This window comes from Drosophila mauritiana, chromosome X, assembly GCF_004382145.1.
Source record: "Drosophila mauritiana strain mau12 chromosome X, ASM438214v1, whole genome shotgun sequence".
Lineage (NCBI taxonomy): Eukaryota > Metazoa > Arthropoda > Insecta > Diptera > Drosophilidae > Drosophila > Drosophila mauritiana.
In genome coordinates this window covers 16,611,685-16,628,388 of record NC_046672.1, presented here as the reverse complement: position 1 = coordinate 16,628,388, position 16,704 = coordinate 16,611,685, and the positions used below count along the sequence as shown (strand labels likewise).

Sequence of the window (16,704 nt, the reverse complement as noted above, 5' to 3'; positions counted from 1 at the left end):
AAAATAATCAAATAAATGAGAAACAAAGAAATATTTTTAGAAACTTTCGCCAGCGACTCTTCAGTCTTTTTGCATTTAAATGTAAATTGCACGCTTAGGAAGTTATTTATGCAAATTTAGCAACTTTCAGTTAACAATTGTGTTTGCCTGGCAACGCATTTCAATTTTTAGCCTGCAATTTGTGGGCCACGAAATCAACTGTCTTATTTATATTGGCACATTCGCCAGTCATTTTGAATGCCAGCCGCATGATCAATTTGTTGAATGTTAAATTGCCTACACCATATGGCGCGTTCTACAGCGAATTTTAAGGTTGTTTTTTTTCTCTCTCGCTTAATTATAATTCATTTTCTTGTCTATGAATGGCAGCCGCCCATCAATGAACTCGAATCGCGCCCACACTCGGCGGAAAAACTGGGCATATATAGTGGAAAATGTGTCAAATGTCACCTGCACAAAACCGCCTACAACTTGTTTTATTTTTTCCGCCACAGAAACCTAGTTACACTGCAAAAAAATGTTCAGCTCAAGTACTTACTTGAAGTGAGGACAAGAGATCTTGATTTACTTGTACTTGCAACTAAAATAATATTTCGAATCGTTTCAAGTTATCTTCAATTTAAACTAAAGTTGTGTGGGAAGGGCTGGTTGGTTGGCTGGCTTTCATTCTGGCTAAAAGTCTAATGGCTTTTTGGCCGTTATTTTGTTATTTCGGCCAACCTGTTTGACGGCCCATTACGTCATCGCGATGCTGAGCGTAGAACGCGCCAAAATCTAAGCATGCAGCAAAAAAAAAATAATCCAAAAGCAAACATGAAACCGTCAAAAATGTCTAAAAACAACAAATCAGATTTTAGAATAAGCCAACTATATATAAACGACCCGACTGATACCCTAGCTTTTTGCTGCAGTGAAAAGAAAATCATTGATTGAAATCATTTAAACTTAAAATACATAATAAATAATAAAGATAAGTGATACAATTAACGAGCAATCGTTTTAATGAAAACAAAATCTACTAAATACTAAAATATAATATAAAAACATTACATGCAAAGTAATATAATTAAAACGCTTTTATTAAATCTTTGTCATTGACAATACAAGTTTAACCAGCGAAAGAAAACTTTAAGTAATAATAATAATCGATCAAAATAAGTTCAAATTATCGGATGACATGCATTTTATTGATTTCTTGGCATTGACAGTCGAATGGTATCGAATAATTTGAAAAGAAACTGAACCGTGTAATAAAGATACACGTAATTGGCCCGACATCCGACTTCAGACATTAGATATCCGACCAGCCCTAACCACCCCGCCCACCCCGCGATTCCCAAGGCCAACAGATCTTGATTATGATGTTAACCGAGAGAGAGAGAGAGCGGGCGAGTGGGAGCGACAGAGAGAGGAAGATCGCAGACGTAGAGATAGAGATATGTGGAGATACTAAAAAACAGAGACACTCAGCATTTGCCGAGTTGAAGAATATAGTTTTTGTTTTTGGCTTTCGTGTTTTATGCTCTTTTTTTTTTGTTTTTTGGTTTTCGGTTTTCGTTTTTGGAATCTCAACTCATGTTGGCCAAGGTTGAGTTTATATAATAAATAAAGCCGCGCGTGTGTGTGCGTCTCTTTTGACCATATGTTATAATAATTCTCGATTCCGATCGCCAGCTGTGAAGATGCAAGCGTAAAGTGCTAAGTTCTTGGATGCAAACCCAACGAAATCGATACACAAATTCGAGAGAAAGTAGAAATACAGCAAGAAGTAGAGTAATCAGCTCAGCGAATAAGAAGTTAGAAAGTCCTCAAAATGAGTGGAGATTCCATCCACCGAAGAAGAATGGCTCCTCACTGCCCCATAGCGAGCCTGATCCTGCTCCTGATCGCCATGTCCGCCCACGGCTACAACATCGACCTGCCCAGCTACGTCCGTTTCCGGCAGTCCAGCAACTCGATGTTCGGATTCAGCATTGCGATGCACAAGGGTCGCAGTGGATTCTACGGCAATCAGAACAAGTAAGTCAACTAATTGTTAGCCAGGCATAGATCTAGATACATATACTCAAATAACTAACTAGAGAAGTTAGTGGTTCATTGCGATTCCAAGGCAACAAGCCGAGTCATTTCAGAACTTTCAGTTCACTTGGGGATTACTTATGTATGTTCATTACAACTTCCGAATAGGGTCATTTATTTCGCTTTATCTTCGAGCGACCCTCTTGACATTTCTTTTCATTGAATTATCTTCGTTGGGAGAAATGTGCTTTAAAATGAAACTCATTAAAGATAAGTAAATCATATGGGATTTAAGCACGCTTTCCATTTAATGCAGTCCGCATAGTCGTTTTATCTGAATTGCTGAAATTCTGAATTCACGCCGCTATCGGTTACTCTTTCCATTTCACTTATTTGTACGACGATCTAAAAGATGCTGGTGTTCACCCGTCATATAAAAATACCTGATAAGAGCATCTGCGATGTAAATATAAAATATGAAATATAGTTTAGTATATATTATTTATTAAGGCCATCGTTTTTTCTCAATTAAGTGGAGCTCTTGTTTTGATAAAGTCAAGTGTGCCCAAAAAAAAAGAATTCCGATATGGGTGAAAGGGAAAAAACCAGTGCATCGGAAGTACTTCGTTTTCTTGCTGGCGATAAAAGAATTCATTCAATTCACCAAGTTTCCGGGATATCACAGTTCAATTCTTTCATTTTCGAAAACTTTTCAGCACGGTAGTGTCCTTTTCACATGTCAGATGGATAGCCCAATATTGAATCATATTGCCATATGATTCCAGCGACTATTAATGTTATCAGTCGTTATCAGCGTAGAAAACTGAGAGATACTTTGGTCATGACAGACCGCTTCTTGAGTCTTTTTTGTTTTTTTTTTCGCAGCCCATGGTGTAGATAATCCAGTGACATGTTAATCTTCAAGTAGAGATTCCCGGCTATCTGCACTAGGCTCCCAGCACGCAGCCATGCCTGCCTCCAATCTTGAGGAGCGTGAAAATATGCATCTAGAATGCTAAACGCCCATTAGTTTCAATCGCAATGAGATAGCGTCGCCCATTCGGGTAAAGATTCATTGATAAATTTACGAGCGTGTCGCATCGGTCGGTCATTTAAATCTATCTGGGACACTTCGCCCCCAACCGCCGCGCTTTCGAGCGGTTAGTTTATTGGGGTCTTTTCCAGGGCCCCTTGCTGACCCCTGACAAATGGCGAAAAACATATTTTCATTTCATTTCCCGCCCATGCGATCCACCCAGTACTTTCACGCTATTCATGTGAGCCGTTCGATTGGAGCGATAGCCTTTCTGAACCCGCAAAGTTCAGCTTGATGGACCGTGTTAATCGCGCAGTCTCAGGCCCGTGCACTGCGCGAAAATCCCAGTGAGTTGGCAAATAGGTGCTAGAAAATTATAGGCGAAATGATTAAAATCAAAGTAGGTTTCATTCAATCGCTAAGTTGTTATTCAATTGTCAACTTTGCACTACCGTGTGGCAATGCATTTTGTACATTTTTACTACAAATATTCTATAATTGCTGTGTACTGTGGCATTCAGGCGGTAGTCTGCTTGGACTTTTCGCACGTTAGCTGGATGGCTTAGCCGGAGCTGGGGTCTAGTGCTAGGTCCACTATGAGCAGAGCTCGAGAGGATTGAAGAACCGAAGATCCATACCCTATGGATGGAGAGAGTGGCCGGGTGAAAAGTGGAGGAAGTGGGCACCAGGCTATCAGGGCAACAGCATCTGGCTACGTGTGTGAATGGCCTTTTGGCCGTTTGCACTTCTTTTACCGTCTCTAAGTTTCTATAATCCATTTATACACACCGGCCGGGCCAAAGATCCAAAAAAAAAAAAGAAAAAAACGAGCTGCTGCGCTAAGTGCACTTAAAAGCAACGAAAATTATTTAAATGCAGCGTTAAAATTGTTTACAATTCAATAAACAGACGCAAACACACGCGGCATTTGGTTAGACCCTGCCCCAGAAGTGGCGACAACTGGAGATACAGATACAGATACAGATACAGATACAGATACAAAGATACCTAGATACAAAGGCCGAACAAAATGTTAGCACTGAGTGACTTTAGACCCAAGCGGACTGCTCTCTGAATGCTCTTTAAATGTAGATTCGGAAATGTATCTGCAACTGTTTAGCATATAGCTCTGAAAAATAAAGATGTTGAATCTTTTAAGGTGCAAGTATCTTAAAGCTTGAAGGCATCAAAATCAAGTGACATAATGCCGTAAACTGTAGCCAGACAATATTGATAGTACCAGTAGAGTCTATATAGTAAATTAATACTAATATATGTGTTATTTAAATATACATATTAATATTAATCTCCGAAGCGAACAACTGCCCAGCTGGGCGGGCAAGGGCATTACTTTCGCGGTCTTCGCATCGTGGAAAGCCTAAGATCACTCGACTCCATGGGATAATTGTGCGCTTAACTCCGAAGACAAAGATACACAGGCAATTCGAGATACGAAGTGAGGAAAGTGCTGAACACAAGGTGGCTAAGTAACTAGACTTGCTTATTGTTTATAAGGCAACAGCCCCCGAAGTCGTTGGCCAATATGTATGTGGTTTGCCCTGAGAGCGGCAATTAATACACGATGCAACCGTATTTGCCGAAGAATTCTACGTGAGCCTATATCTGCCGTTCCACCTTGAATAGCATATGTATCTATGTATCTGCCGCTGTAGCTGGGCATCTATGCAATGTACCTGTATCTGCCGCAGCGACATAGTTATCTGCGTGGTGCGTTCTATTTACGGTCAAGTGTTTGGATACAAAGCGGCAAGGTTGTCGCCGCTTCACCCAATTGGCCAAATAAAGTCGTTTGTCCGTTATCCAGAACGAGAGTCGATCGGTTGGTTGGCTAGCTAGCTGGCTAGCTGGCTAGCTGGCTAGCTGGCTAGCTGGCTAGCTGGCCACAAGTTTCCTTTTAGACGGACATAATGGTCGGGCCAACTCATTAGCCTGACCCCGTTCTCCATGCCTTGCCTGCTTTCGGGATCCTTGTGGCACATCATACATACGTATCTAGACCAGACTCTTGGCCAAGTGAAATCGCCGGTGTCGAATTAACACACACCTTGAGCTGGGCATAAAGATAGCTCCCAGATGATAAGACTCTTGGTTTCTTTTGCTCACCAATTAGAATCCATAATTTACATAATAAACTTTATATTCATTGTCTGCTACACTCGCCAATCAGCTGAATTGTTATCACTAAACAATTTTTATGCGTAATGTGCGTCGAAGGCAGACGTGTATAAATAGATTTGTATATTATTTAGCCTAATTGCAATTGATTTTCTAAATCATTTGTATTGTAATGTTTAAATTGCCGATAAAGAGATTGCAGGCTAGCTAATGCCAAACAAACATTTTCGTAACACATTTAGTAAGCGTATCTCGAAGATAGCATCTACAAAGTCACCCCTTGAATTATTTTTAGCCACTTCTCCGGTAGCCCACCAACAAAGATCGCATTGCAAGATCACTTGAGGAGTTCATTTGGGGTCTCCGTCCACAGAGTCTTCCCTCGGTTCTCCAGTTCTCCGGTTCTCCGGTTCACCAGACCTCCAGTAAGTGGGCTGCTTGGGTCTGGCCTGGTCTGGGCAATCCATCTATTGCATAAACTCAAATAAACTACTGTCAGCTGCAGCTGAGATCGTATCGATCGTCTGTCTCTCGGCCTTTTTGTTGTGGTTATGAAATGGCAAAAAAACGGCGGCAGGCAATGAGTACTGTAATTGATTTCAAATATTTATGCCGCACGTGCACTGCAAAAAAAAACAGTGTATTTATCACTAGCAAGCTGTGTTCCAGTGTAAATTTATAAAAGAATTCAAATATCTGTTATATTAACTATTTTCTTGCTAAATGTTTTCTAGGGTATATCATAGTTTAATATATTATTTAAAAGTTATGCAAACCCCAAATTCTTAGTAGCTCATTCTCGTTGCTTTATATATATATTTTTTTTAAATAATACCATTTGACCATTTGTATTTTCTCTGCACTCGAATACTTTGGCATTTTCATTTGTTTGGCCGAACCGCCTTAATTGCCGCTTGATTGCGGAGTTTCGAGTGGCGGGGTAGCAGCTATAAGATATCCATCGCAGATAGTCGATCATCGATCGCAGATCAGCTGGCCATAGGGGTAACTCAGGAAAACGGAAGTGTCAATGTGTAAAAAAGGTGCTGGGAAACCGCACACACGCACTTGGGTACGGGGAAATGGAAAATGGGAAAATGGTAAATTGAAAATGGGAAATGGTAAAATGGTAAAATGGTAAATTGAAAATGGTAAATCGCTCAATGGACAAAACAAACGCCGGTTCTGTCACGTGTGCAAGGGTTTTCAGTTCGGCTTTTCCCAGTTTTCCCAGTCCTCCGGGGGGCGCACACATGTTTAGCGCCGACACGCCCTCGCCGTTGCCCACTTTTCCCAATTTCTCCCCGCCTCCAGCCTCACCCTCATATCATTACCAACCGATCCGATCCGATCCGATCCTATCCTATCCGTTCGTTTCGGTTCCTTTAACGCCGCCTGACTTCGCAAGTGAGTTGGCTGTTTTTCTATATTCACTTTTCCCTGTTCGGTTTCGAATCGAAGGGAATGGTACCCCCTTTTATTTACCTCGCGCCTTACTTGAAAGGTTACCAAGTGACAGTGCCCCTCAAAAGTCAGCCTCAATCGGCGGAAGTTGGGCTTAAAGTTGAGCAACTAGGGGGTTCTTTTATAAACCTCAAAACTATAAATAATACAGCGGCGTGGAATGGAGTTATACAAATAAGAGCTGATTAGATCAGCCGAAATCGGAGTGATCTCTTATGGAAACTAAACAATTTTCGCTGAGTTTGCAAATGCATCTAAACAAAGATCAAAGAATTTGGCCATGCGATACCGTTTCCCCAGCGAAAGTCTACTTCAAATAATATTTATTTAATTTTGGATAAAAATGCGTATCATATAATGGTAGTAATTTCGTAAGGAAATATTGTTTAGCTTTTTGTAAGAATTTAAATTATATTTATTTAATATATAACATTTTAAGGGGAAGTACTTCAAAGTACTTTACTTTCTAGTGCAGCAGAGAATAATATTATTTTGGCAGCTTAATTTCACTTTTGCTGACATTTTCAAGGCAATACCTTGTAGAAATCCCAGTCTATAAACTACCGCAGAAACCCCGTTCCGGCAGCTGTCATCCTGGGCATCTGCATCCATCCACCGACCGCACACTTTTCTGCGCCACTGTGGACTTAATTCATTCAGGAGGAGCACCATGCACATATGCGGCAGGAAGCATGCGCAGCTTCACACGAGCCCCGCACCCACATCATTCAGAAAATTGGAACCGGAGTAGGTCTACAAATCGCAGTGGGACATGAATATATACATATGTATGTATGTATGTATGGTATGTACCTTCGAGCATAGGAGTACACATCCTGCAAACACATGTGTTCAGCGATTGACTCGGAAGTCGGGGGCTTAGGAGAGGCGGTAGTTTTTCGAAAATGTTATTTTTAAAACATTATTTTTATTGCGGCTGCTGCACGCGACGTCCAAGTCGAAGGTAATTCAAGACGGGTCTCCCTGGACAAACTCAATTTAGCATTCAAGGCGCGAAGCAACAGAAGGTTTCCATTCCCTACCATCCATACCATCCATACCATTTCAGTTTATTGTATTGTATTGTATGGTATCTTCTACGTGGCTCCTTTTTTCCCTGAATTTCGGTTGCAAGACATGTGTGCGGAAAATTGGTTTTCGATCTATCCTTTTCGATTGAGACATTGAACCGTTTTCAAATTACAAATTGAAAAATCGAAAAAAAAAGGAAAAACAGAACAGAAACAATCGCATTTGTTCGTTTGGCGCCTGGTCGCATGTTTTGATTTTTTTCAATTGACTCGCATTGATTTTGATCATTTTAGAGGCTGGCATTGTGGTGCCGTCGGGGGTTTTGATCTCTATAAGGTCCACTGAACACCACGACAATACAACGCATTCCGGACTGACGCGTGCTCTAAAAACTTATAAATTAAAAATGACGTAAGCCAGAACGCTTGAGTGCCTTAAATTCATTTGGCAATGGGGAATATTTACATTTATGTAGGTGATTTCAGGCAAATTATCATGAAATCAAAAGGGAAATAACGAATATAAATATATACTAATATTAACTTGAGTCCTGATTTCTAAATCCATTTATAAGGTTATCAAATTTAAATGTAAATAATTTATAAATACTTCTTGAAGGCATGATAAAAAATCTATTTATAATTGCTCGACTTCGTGGTATAAAAATAAATATTGCACTGCCATACTTGGAAATCAATTGACATGAGTCAAACAAACCAATATGCATTAATCATCTGGTGAAGAAAGGTCTCTCTCTCGGTTTTCCGGAATTTCGTTACTCATTGATTCACTTAAGCGAAATGCAAATGGGATCTACGAGGCGCCCCCTCGAAATGAGAACTCGGAATGGGGGAACCTGTTTCGAGTTTGTATCATTTCGGTTCGTCTGTTCATAAATTAATATTAATTATATTCAAAGGCGAGCGAGAGAATGATCGAATCGACGCCGTTCGATGAATGCCAATGATGTCAGCACTGAGAACACACAGCAGATACAAAGATACAAAGATGGAAAGATACTCGCTTTCCACTCAACCCAATGCACTCAATACTCCATACTAGTTACTTTACTTTTTGTTTCACCTAACGTTACTTAACGTTTTTGCCTCGTACTTCGTAATAAATTGCAGCTGCCTATTTGTGTTGTTTAAATCTTTTTGAAATAAGTACGTTGCAAATGCCGGCAGAAACAACAGCTTGCAAACTTCCAAAGACCCGCTTCATTCAGTCGTTGCAAACCCTCCCATTTATGGAGATGCACTTGGAAAAATTAGCTATGCCTATGATATTAAAATGCATATTTCAAAGCCCAGCTTCATAGAGTTAAAGACTTTTTGTGGTTGGTAAACCTCTATCCTAAACTATAGTTTAGTTTACAAGCAATGTGTGTTTGTTGAATTCTGTTTGCTTTTAATCGAAGTTTAATCTAGGTTCCACGACTTTTTGCTCAGTGCACTTACTCGCCCATTCATAGGAAGTTCTTCTGTGGGTCGTCCCCTCTCGAGTTTCACGCATCTGTGGCATTTTTGCTTTAGTGAAGCATCAAATTGTTGCATGTGGGCCGCGCAGGTCGCTCGATAAGGGGGCGGATCGCACAAAGGGGGCGGGGCGGTGAATGGGTGGTTTAATCAACTCTCAAGTGTTTGATTTGGACCGTTTGCGGCGTGCCGTCTGTAGCATCCGTAAAAGTTCGCTACACTTGCGAAAAAAATGTGCTCCCTTCTCTTTAGATACTTTTTTATTTTTTAATTATAATTTTAATTTTTAAGTTGGAAAATCATAAGGAAATTGAAATTCCGCAAATAATAATAATGCATTAAAGTGAACGTCAAATTTGAATAAATAATAAAACAGTGACTTTACACTTTTGTATAATTTAAAAACCTATTTCAGATGCATTTATCTGAGAAAATGTGAGTTCTTTTTCTGTAAATGACTTCCGAATGATGGCCAAATTATGCCAGTGCACTTATTCACTTTCCGTTTTATTATGCTCGATTTTAATGAAGACCCATTTGGTGCACCCTAGGGTTAAAGCTGAGGGCACTGGGCACCCTTTTCCATTCTTTTCCTTTCTGCTCGCCGCACTTCCGCATTCAATGCTAATGACAGCTGTCAATGTGCGTGCCATGATGAACTGCTGCCCCTGGAGGAGAACGAACCACTAGAACCAGCCGAACCACTGACTCTCCGAAATCCAGAGCCATGATGATGGAGGGATCGAGGGTGCGGGCGGTGCTGTCCCATTAGGAGGGTTGCCAAATGGCCACTAGGGAGGTTTTATCGGTGCGAATGAAACGGAATGAATTTCAAGAGTCCAATTAAATGTGTTAAAGGAATGGCATAAAGTTTAAAGGGGCAGCATCGGCAACTCATCGAAAGATCTTTAAAACAGGGTTCGAGTTCTAAACAGATGATCAGACAAAGTGTTGCAAATGACAATTGAAAGCAACACTTGAGTCAAAAGCCACCATTTCTCGAATAAGTCAGCTGTACAACATTGATTATATAGTTCATGTGTTTAGTAACCTTTAAAATAAGAAGTAATGACTTCATGTCAATGCTTTTATACAACACTTTAAATCTTTTTAAGCTTAATAGGTTTGTTACTACCTTAATGTTAGTTCTGATATTTGAAATGATATGATATATATGGATGAAAGAAGGGATATAATTATATGATATAGAAGAATGCATACTATAGGATATAATAGGTTTTCCCTTCTATAACCTCCACTTTTGCACTTATTCCCCCTTTAATCTTAAGGATATACCTTATTTCGAGTCTCTGGCCAACACTAACCCCCATATCTTCCTTTTCAGTGTCAGTTTGATTGTCGGAGCCCCCAAATTCGACACCTCCCGCTATCAACAGGGCGTGACCGAGGCAGGAGGCGTTTTCAAATGCAGCCTGAACGACGACGACTGCAAATTGGTGCCATTCGACTCTAAAGGTAAGAGAAACGCATATATATACTCGCATATATACATATATGCACTTTAATTCCGGGGTAACTTGATCGAGTCTGAGTCTTGAGCGCTGATGGGAGTTCCTAAGCGCAGAAGTTGGCGCCAATCCGCGCCAGAAACCGGCGCCAGGGAAGCAGAAATCGCAATTAGTTTATTTATGGCCTACACGCATGCGCAACCTTTTAGTATGCAAAATGCGAAGAATGCAGCGGCGCAAAAACGAAGAAAAAAAGTAAATGCGAAAAATGCAAAATTTGCAAAATTGCAATAATATATTTTTAGACAATTGCCGCCGCGCAGAACATCCGCGGCACAAAGCGGAAACGATCACACACTCACCACTCGCATCCACTTCCTCCTGCGGCCCCAAAGTTTTTGCATATTTTTCGCATTAGCTGAGGCGAAAAAAGTAACAAATAAAAGGAAAAGCAAAAAAGAAAAAATGGTAAAAGTTATTGACACGTGCCCCATCAGACTGCAGACTCGATAATGGATGTTGGCGAACCATGGGGGTGTGTCCCCATAAATTTACAGACCCCCAGCTCCCTGTTCATATCGCTAAAATAATATATAAATCTCTGCTCAAACTCATGCGTAATGTGGCTAAAAAAAAGGAGTCAACAGGTGCTTCATTCAGCTCGCAGGTTCGTTGGGTTTGCTCATCTACTAAAGTGATTCTGTGATTCATCCGCTCATCTGTTAGCCTTCCATTAGTTGTTAGATCTTATTCACCATTCATATCGCACGCTGCGGTGACTTCATGACCAAATACTCATACTGAAAACGGAAGGAAATGCATCCCTGTGTTCCGTGATTCATGATTAATTCGTTATGAATGAATTGTGAAATTTCTTTCACAAAATATTCATAGATCCCGTTGAATCATTTGATGGATCCACTATAATCCATTATAAAAATAGCACACTTAATATCACTAAATGTCCTTTTTTTCAGCAGCCAACAACCACATTCAGCCATCCATCACATTTAATTACCATTTTTGATGGATTCACTCCTGGGCTTTTATGCCCTTATTAGTTGTAAAGTTGTACAGCACACTCCATAATAATTGTTTTAGCCCACTTTGAAATTTGTATAGCACCACCTCACTTTAGACCTGGAAATTGTGTCATAAATCAGTGACAAAGGAAGTGACCATCATCATTATCCACGTCGTTCTCGAGTGTTTTGTGTTCTCAGTGTAGCTTAATTAGTTTGCCTTTCTCCCTCCTTTAAAACACATATTAATTTCACCAAATTGTTCATTTCCGTCCACATTTTGTCAGAATTATTTCAGCGTCTTTGTTTTTCGCTGTCCTCAGAGATCTTAATCTTTACCCGCTTCTTTCGTACATTTCAAAATTAGGTTTATTATCTTTTCTGCCGTTTTTGCTGGCCTGCAATTTTGAAATACAAATGTGCGTTATTTATTTGACAAGTTAATAATCTGAATCTCTCGTTTTCGTAACAGGCAACAATCGCAATGTGGACAAGGAGGTCGTGGACAGGAAATCCTATCAATGGTTGGGCGCCACTGTGGCCACCGGTCGGGATAGTGACTTGGTTGTGGTAAGTGTGAAATACTTTAAATAATAATATGAATAATCATAAGATGATAATGATACTACATATTTCTGTAGAAAATAAAATCCAAATATACTTTTATTTTCCATTTTTTTTAAAGCAACGCTTAAGTCATTGATTTTATTTTTAGTTTTACGATTACCCAATGCCCTTTTGGTGTGCCCTAAAAATAGTTAATAACCCACAGATAGCTCCTATTATCGCCCGTTAAAACCCCGGTTTATGGGCCACACAAAGTGAGTCAATGTGAGGACTAAGCTGGAAGATACTTTCATTTTCCGCAGACCACAAGACGACCTATATACGAGTACTAACTAAGAGAGAAAAAAAAATCGAAAACCACTGGAAAACCCTGTCTGATTTTAGTGTTCACCGATGATGGCATCATCGTAGCTCGTTAAAATGTCAAATTGCATTGAAAGTGCAAGGGAATTGATGGCATTCGCCCACCTCATCGCGTAACTGACACCTTTTCCATTTCCATCATCATGTGCCAAGAAAATCTGTGAGGAAAATTACCTTTTTTTATGGCTGTCTATCGCTCTGCCGTTAGATATCAGTGGGTGTTACGGAAAGAAGTCTGTGTTCTTCTCAATGGGGTTTTGGGTATGGTTTTGGTTTTCGATTTCTATGATTTTGTCATCACTGCGGTTCACCGGCGGATTGCGTCAAGTAAGCCACAATAGAAAACGACCAAGACAGATGGAGAACTATAATAAGATACCAATGCTCAGATACAGTGCTTAGTTGCTGCACAGTGAGAAATCTTCAAGTCATTTTGATAATATGTTCATTTGTGCAAGTCTGCTTTTAGCATTCGTGCAATGCTGCTTTGCTGCTTTGGTAGCTATTTCCATTGATATGTGCTTAATATTGTTTTAGCTTTATAAAATTTAGCTTATAAACTTAGCTTATAAAATATCAATATTGTATTCATTCTATGGAGTTTCTGTTTGTGCAAGTGCGCTTTGTTGCTTTGCTGCCAGTGTGCTTGTGTGCTTTTCTGCTTTTGGTGCTCGGACTCTTTAAGGTGCGCCACGTCTCGCAACTTTTGTTAATTGCGTTGGCGTTGGCTTCTTTTGTTGGCCGCTTGTTGACCGCCCACCCAGCATAAACATTTGATTTTCACTTTAGTTCTCAATTAACTTTGATTTGGCCCATTTGATTTTGGCCCTGGCGCACCAAGAACCGTTAACATTGATGGCCAGTACGCCCTTTTGTTTCCCCCATTTCTGTTGCCCTTGTTGTTGCTGCGGCCAGGTCAGGTCACTTCCGCCAAATGGGCAATGGTATATGGGAACCTGGAAACTTGGGAACTGGGTCTAGGACTGGGAATGGCCTTCAAACGCCCATTAACCGGATGAGGAGCGAGCAGGTCATCCATCGATTGGTTTTCGCTGCCCCAAGTGCCACATCACAATCCATCGAGCGTATTACATCAGTCGCTGTCCAGGAATTATATCATCAGGCAGCTTTAAGAATGTATTTTGTCCATTGGTTCCACTTAATTTGCAATCTTAGTTACTTGTATATAGCATATTCAGTTATTTAAGATGCCTTGTTACCTTCCTTCAAGACAAATATCCGTGGAGTTCGGCTTTAAAAACGCCAAGTACCTCGAAGTGACCTTTAGCCTGGCTCATTTTTTTGGGCATGTCAAGCGTTTCCATTTCCAATTCCATTCTTTAAAACCAAATTGTTTTGTCGTGTTCCCGGCTTATTTCCTCAGCAGCTTAACATATTTTGAACGATTTTTGTGCCTGGCTTTGTTTGAGCTTTCTTTTCGCTGGGTTTTTAGTAGTTTTGAGCTCTCTGTCTGTATTTGGGCTTTTGTTTTTTTGCGCCCGATTTTCTGTGCATTTTTTTGTTCATGTGGTTTATTGCCCATGTTTGGAGCAGAGTGCATACCAAAACGCCAACGATAAATTTTTGAGACATTAAACTGCACTTTTGCAGACGCCGTCGGTTCTTCCTGTTTGTTGTGGGAGCAAAGGAAAAAAAGAAAAAAAAAGAAAAAATGAAAAGAAAACAACAACTGAAGTCAAAAGTCAACACGTTTGACATGGTCGACATGCAGACGTTACCATTGCGAATGCCCAAGAATATCTGGGGGCACCCGCAAGCCAGATGCAGATGCCAAATCGGCTAGGCCCAAGGCAGCTACGATCTGAGGATCCTCTGATCCCCAAGTCCCCCGATCCCCCGACCCCCCCACTCAGTGCTTACTATATATACCGATTTATATCTGTGTGCGAGTGCCCTGGCCATATTGGAGTTCAATAGCGCTGCAATTTCGCAGATCGTGTCGATGATCATGTCGCAATCGAAGCACTGCAAACCAAACAGCAACCCTGCAGGAAATGGTGAACTTTAAGCCGACTTTCAATTACCCAACCAAATGGTTCTAACCATGTAGTATATATTAATTATTTATTAATATATTTGGTAACAACTGCTCTCTGTACGATATTCTACAGGTTGAAATATCTCAAAAAGGTTTCTTTAATTGATCTTCTTTCAATGAAACAGCCCAATGGTTGCATTCTAAAAGAATCAAACTTTTTGCTGCATACTTTTAGACACTTATATTTTATAATTATTCTGGCATTAACACCTGACTGCCCCATGTATACCCACCCACCCATTTTGTCGATCACTGGGTATGCAGAGTCCAAAAAACGTAGCAAAACGAGACCGCACGACATGCGGCACATGCCCCCGGGCGAGGGCACCCGCGAAAGAGACGGCTATATGGGCGGAGGGAGCGAGACGCAGCGAGGCGAGTGAGTTCACAGTGATGTCACCTTGGTGTTGCTGCGCCGCTGATTGCGGATCATGGCCATTGTGGGCGGTGGCGATGGCGATGGCCACCCCGCCCACTCGGCGACAAGTTGTTGATTGGGGCCACAGTCGCAGTGTGATCTCATACGAATACTTTTTTTTTGGGGCTACAGCATCCAATTGTTGCCTGATCCTTGGCCCAAATTCACAGCAATTAATGGTGACCCAATTTTATTAATACTTTTTACAATCGGCGGAGTCACATCTCCCTTAGAGTGTTTATTAACCCGCTTTTGGGGTCACCGCTGAAAATGTATGCCAATATTTACCAAGTTAAATATGAACACTGGTGGAAATGTATAAAAATTGCAAAATGTTTTCACAAAATGGTAAACCATTTATTCGAAGTGCAATAAACGAACTTCGTAGCCAACTTTCTTGCCATAGTTTCAAACAGTTTCGGCCATAAATAAGACATCTGGAAATGGTAGCGATATATATTCGTATATACATATGTACATATAGGCCACCACTCTTGGCCAAAACCCATATTCATAACCATAATTTTTGATTTCAATGCTCGGGATGAAGAGCAACTTGGGACCTGTTCGGACCACTCGGCATCCATTCTCCACCGGCCGCTCCTCATTTGCATATCTAACTATTTTACCGCGAACTGCAAACTGTGTTTGGGCCGCTCAGTTAGCCAAAGAATCTGTCTGCCGGCCAACTGATAATAAAGTTTTTAATAGGAAATTGCTATTAACTTATTGATCATGGCATGGACAATGGTCCACGCGGGCAATTGTTGGGAATTTCAATTGAATTGTTCAACGCTCCCCCGAGTGCCCAGCGGCAAATCGATTGTCTGGCCCAGCTCGCAGGGTCTTGTTTTTTATTATTATTTACCCATTTCTTATGCATACACTGGGAAAAACATCGGGTACTAGAATAATCACTTGATTATAAAGGGGTGTACCATTCAAGTCTGCGCCGAACCCTATTCGTTGTTTCCTGAAAAAGGACTTGGGAATTATAACGCTTTTGCTGTGGATGAAAAACTAAGGAAACCATAAGATTTTCTCCTGGTTTTGGAGTTATTAGAATTTTATACAAATATGACTTAACTTTCCTCGAGTGTAGGTTTAGCTGGACTGTGATTTTTTCGCGATATTTTCTTGGTTGCCCGTTTCTGCGCCTGCTTGCATAATATGGCCTGGCCCATAGATTTGTGATTCAATGGGGCATTTGAATGGCTTGGCCCCTCCATCCGCTGCCATCCGATATCCGATCAGCATGCATTTTTGGCGATAGCGCGTCATTTTGAGTTTATGTCAGAGTTGCCAAAAGGAGGAGGAGGATGGAGGAGGCTGGCGGAGGTGGCTGGTGGATGGGCGGAAAAGCGACAGATACAGAGAGCCACTGGTTGCCATAAATGGCACAATATGTATAAATTTGTAAAAGTAATTGCACTGCGGAGACAATGGCCAGGCCTAAGATCTTGACGCTGATGTTGATGCCTCCTGCCTTCTGCCTTCTACCTCCATCTTCACTGGCTGCTCCTGCCCCATACCCAATGCCCCATGCCTTATGCCCCATGCCACAAACTCAGCAAACCGCTGACCATATTTGGAATGGCACTGCGACAGAGATGGCTGAGACCTCGAGTCTCGTGCGTGTTT

General features: G+C 41.0%; 1 protein-coding gene across 2 annotated transcripts in view; it reads left to right on the top strand.

The window, feature by feature from the left end:
• The window catches only part of LOC117147716 (integrin alpha-PS2), a 31,282-nt gene that overhangs the window by 1,578 nt on the left and 13,000 nt on the right, over positions 1-16,704 (top strand). For both annotated transcript variants that reach the window (XM_033314716.1, XM_033314715.1), the window contains exons 2-4: positions 1,675-2,019; positions 10,511-10,641; positions 12,129-12,226. In XM_033314716.1, coding sequence (XP_033170607.1) covers positions 1,814-2,019; positions 10,511-10,641; positions 12,129-12,226 — 435 coding nt within the window. In that variant the 5' untranslated portion in view covers positions 1,675-1,813. The remainder of the gene's footprint in view (positions 1-1,674; positions 2,020-10,510; positions 10,642-12,128; positions 12,227-16,704) is intronic.